This window comes from Mus pahari, chromosome 13, assembly GCF_900095145.1.
Source record: "Mus pahari chromosome 13, PAHARI_EIJ_v1.1, whole genome shotgun sequence".
Lineage (NCBI taxonomy): Eukaryota > Metazoa > Chordata > Mammalia > Rodentia > Muridae > Mus > Mus pahari.
This window is the reverse complement of record NC_034602.1, coordinates 25,308,972-25,310,890: the sequence shown is the minus strand read 5'-3', so window position 1 is coordinate 25,310,890 and position 1,919 is coordinate 25,308,972. Positions and strand designations below refer to the sequence as shown.

The 1,919-nt window shown below is 48.2% G+C and overlaps 1 protein-coding gene across 1 annotated transcript in view; it reads left to right on the top strand.

Annotated features, from left to right (window-relative positions):
- LOC115065230 (pescadillo homolog) overlaps positions 1-1,919 on the top strand; it is a 6,884-nt gene that overhangs the window by 4,857 nt on the left and 108 nt on the right. The window contains exons 4-5 of the mRNA XM_029545336.1: positions 695-764; positions 1,827-1,913. Coding sequence (XP_029401196.1) covers positions 695-764; positions 1,827-1,913 — 157 coding nt within the window. The remainder of the gene's footprint in view (positions 1-694; positions 765-1,826; positions 1,914-1,919) is intronic.

Sequence of the window (1,919 nt, the reverse complement as noted above, 5' to 3'; positions counted from 1 at the left end):
TTTTTTTTTTTTTTTTTTTTAAAGTGCATTGGTGTTTGTCATGTATGTCTCTGTGAGACTGTCAGATCTTGGAGTTTAAAACAATTGTGAGCGGCTATGTGGGTGCTGAGATTTGAACTCAGGTCCTCCGGAAGAGCAGTCAGTGTCTCCAACCCCAGCTTTGAAGCTGTGTGACTTGAATGGGCTGTTCCTTTGCTGTGAAGTGGGTATTCTGATGGCACTTACCCCACAAGCCTGTGGGGATTGAGTGAGATCAATTGTGGAATAACTGTGCTAGACAGGGTGTAGAGCTGGTGCTAAGTACTTGAAGATGAGCATGGAGCAGATGCGCTTCTCTGTTGGCAGCTACAAGGACAGTGCCAAGCCCCTTTGGTCAGGTCATCTCACTCCCTACAGCAATCTCCATCCTGGAAATACCTCTGCCACCTGCCCAGAACCTTAGCTGTCTCTAGAATTCACTTTTCCCTCAGTTGGATGTCTCTCACTGCAGTCATTACTAATGGAGAATTGTTTGTTTTTTCTTCCCTAAGTATGAACGAGGCTCTGCCACCAATTATATCACCCGAAACAAGGCCAGGAAGAAGCTGCAGCTGAGCCTGCCTGACTTCAGGCGGCTGTGCATCCTGAAAGGTATTTATCCTCATGAACCCAAGCATAAGAAGAAAGTTAACAAGGGTTCCACAGCAGCCCGGACATTTTACCTTATCAAAGACATTAAATTCCTCCTCCATGAGCCCATCGTCAACAAGTTCCGAGAGTACAAGGTGAGCCCTGGGTTCTGGGTGCTTGCAGCGTTGTGAGCCCCTGACCTTGGCCAGGTTGCTGAGCCACACTGAGGGTCATTCTACCCTAGAAGGATGTCTCCAGGGTTCAGTAAGATCGTCTGTCTAACAATCCTTTGCATGGGACCTATGTATAATGTTAACCAACTGTGCCCCCTTCAAAAGAAGATGATTACTATTATTGTTTGCCCACAGGGGACATTAGTACCATTTCAGGGGCTTTTGGTGCCTTCTCTGCTCCTCAGCCCTTATTCTAGCTCTTTGTCAGACTGCTTCCAAGGCGCCTGCTTTAGTTCCATACACAAGCATACATGCTCAAATGCCACAGGGACAGCAGAAACCTATTTCCACCATGGGTAGAGAGTGGAAAGTAGACTTACTGAAATTAAACTGCTGTGTCTGGCTCCTGACTGGAAATGGGGTTCTACAAGGAGTGGAGGCGCCACCTGGTGGCCAGCAGGAGTCTGGACAACCCCTGTGGCTGGCTTTTGCAGCTACATCAAACAGTGCTGGAAATAGGCAAGCAGTGAGAGATGTGTCTAAGACCTGCTATTTATAAGCCCACATACCATTCGGGCTTCTGAGGAGCTATGGGGCTCGTTTGAACAGTTCTTGGTAGGAAAAACCACATTTTGGTTTGGAAGATGTGGCCTTGTAGCTTATCTCAGTTGTTTGTTTTGTTTTGTTTTGTTTAACAACTAGTTTTTGGGTGGTGCCCATAGGAGTTTACAGTAAGGGCTAGCTCCTCTAGCCATGCTCTGCCTCAATGCAAAACAGCTGATGTGCCTTCTCATCCCAGGTAAATGGGGTGTCAACATAGCCATGCATCAGAGGCGGAGCCCTAGGCCACCTCTGGTCATTATCATGGGTCTAGAGCTCCATGTAATGGGCTGTTTGGCAAATCTCCAGCTGAGGGGCCTGTTGGCCCAGGCAAATAGGTATGACCAGTTTCAGAAAGCATTGAGAAGACCCTGCCCCATGTTCATCCTCCACAGAGGAGATGCTCAGAGCCCTGGCCGAAGCCTCATTGGTCCCTTCTTCCAGGTGTTTGTTCGGAAGCTCCGCAAAGCCTATGGGAAGAGCGAATGGAATGCTGTGGAGCGCCTGAAGGACAATAAACCCTTCTACAAACTTGAC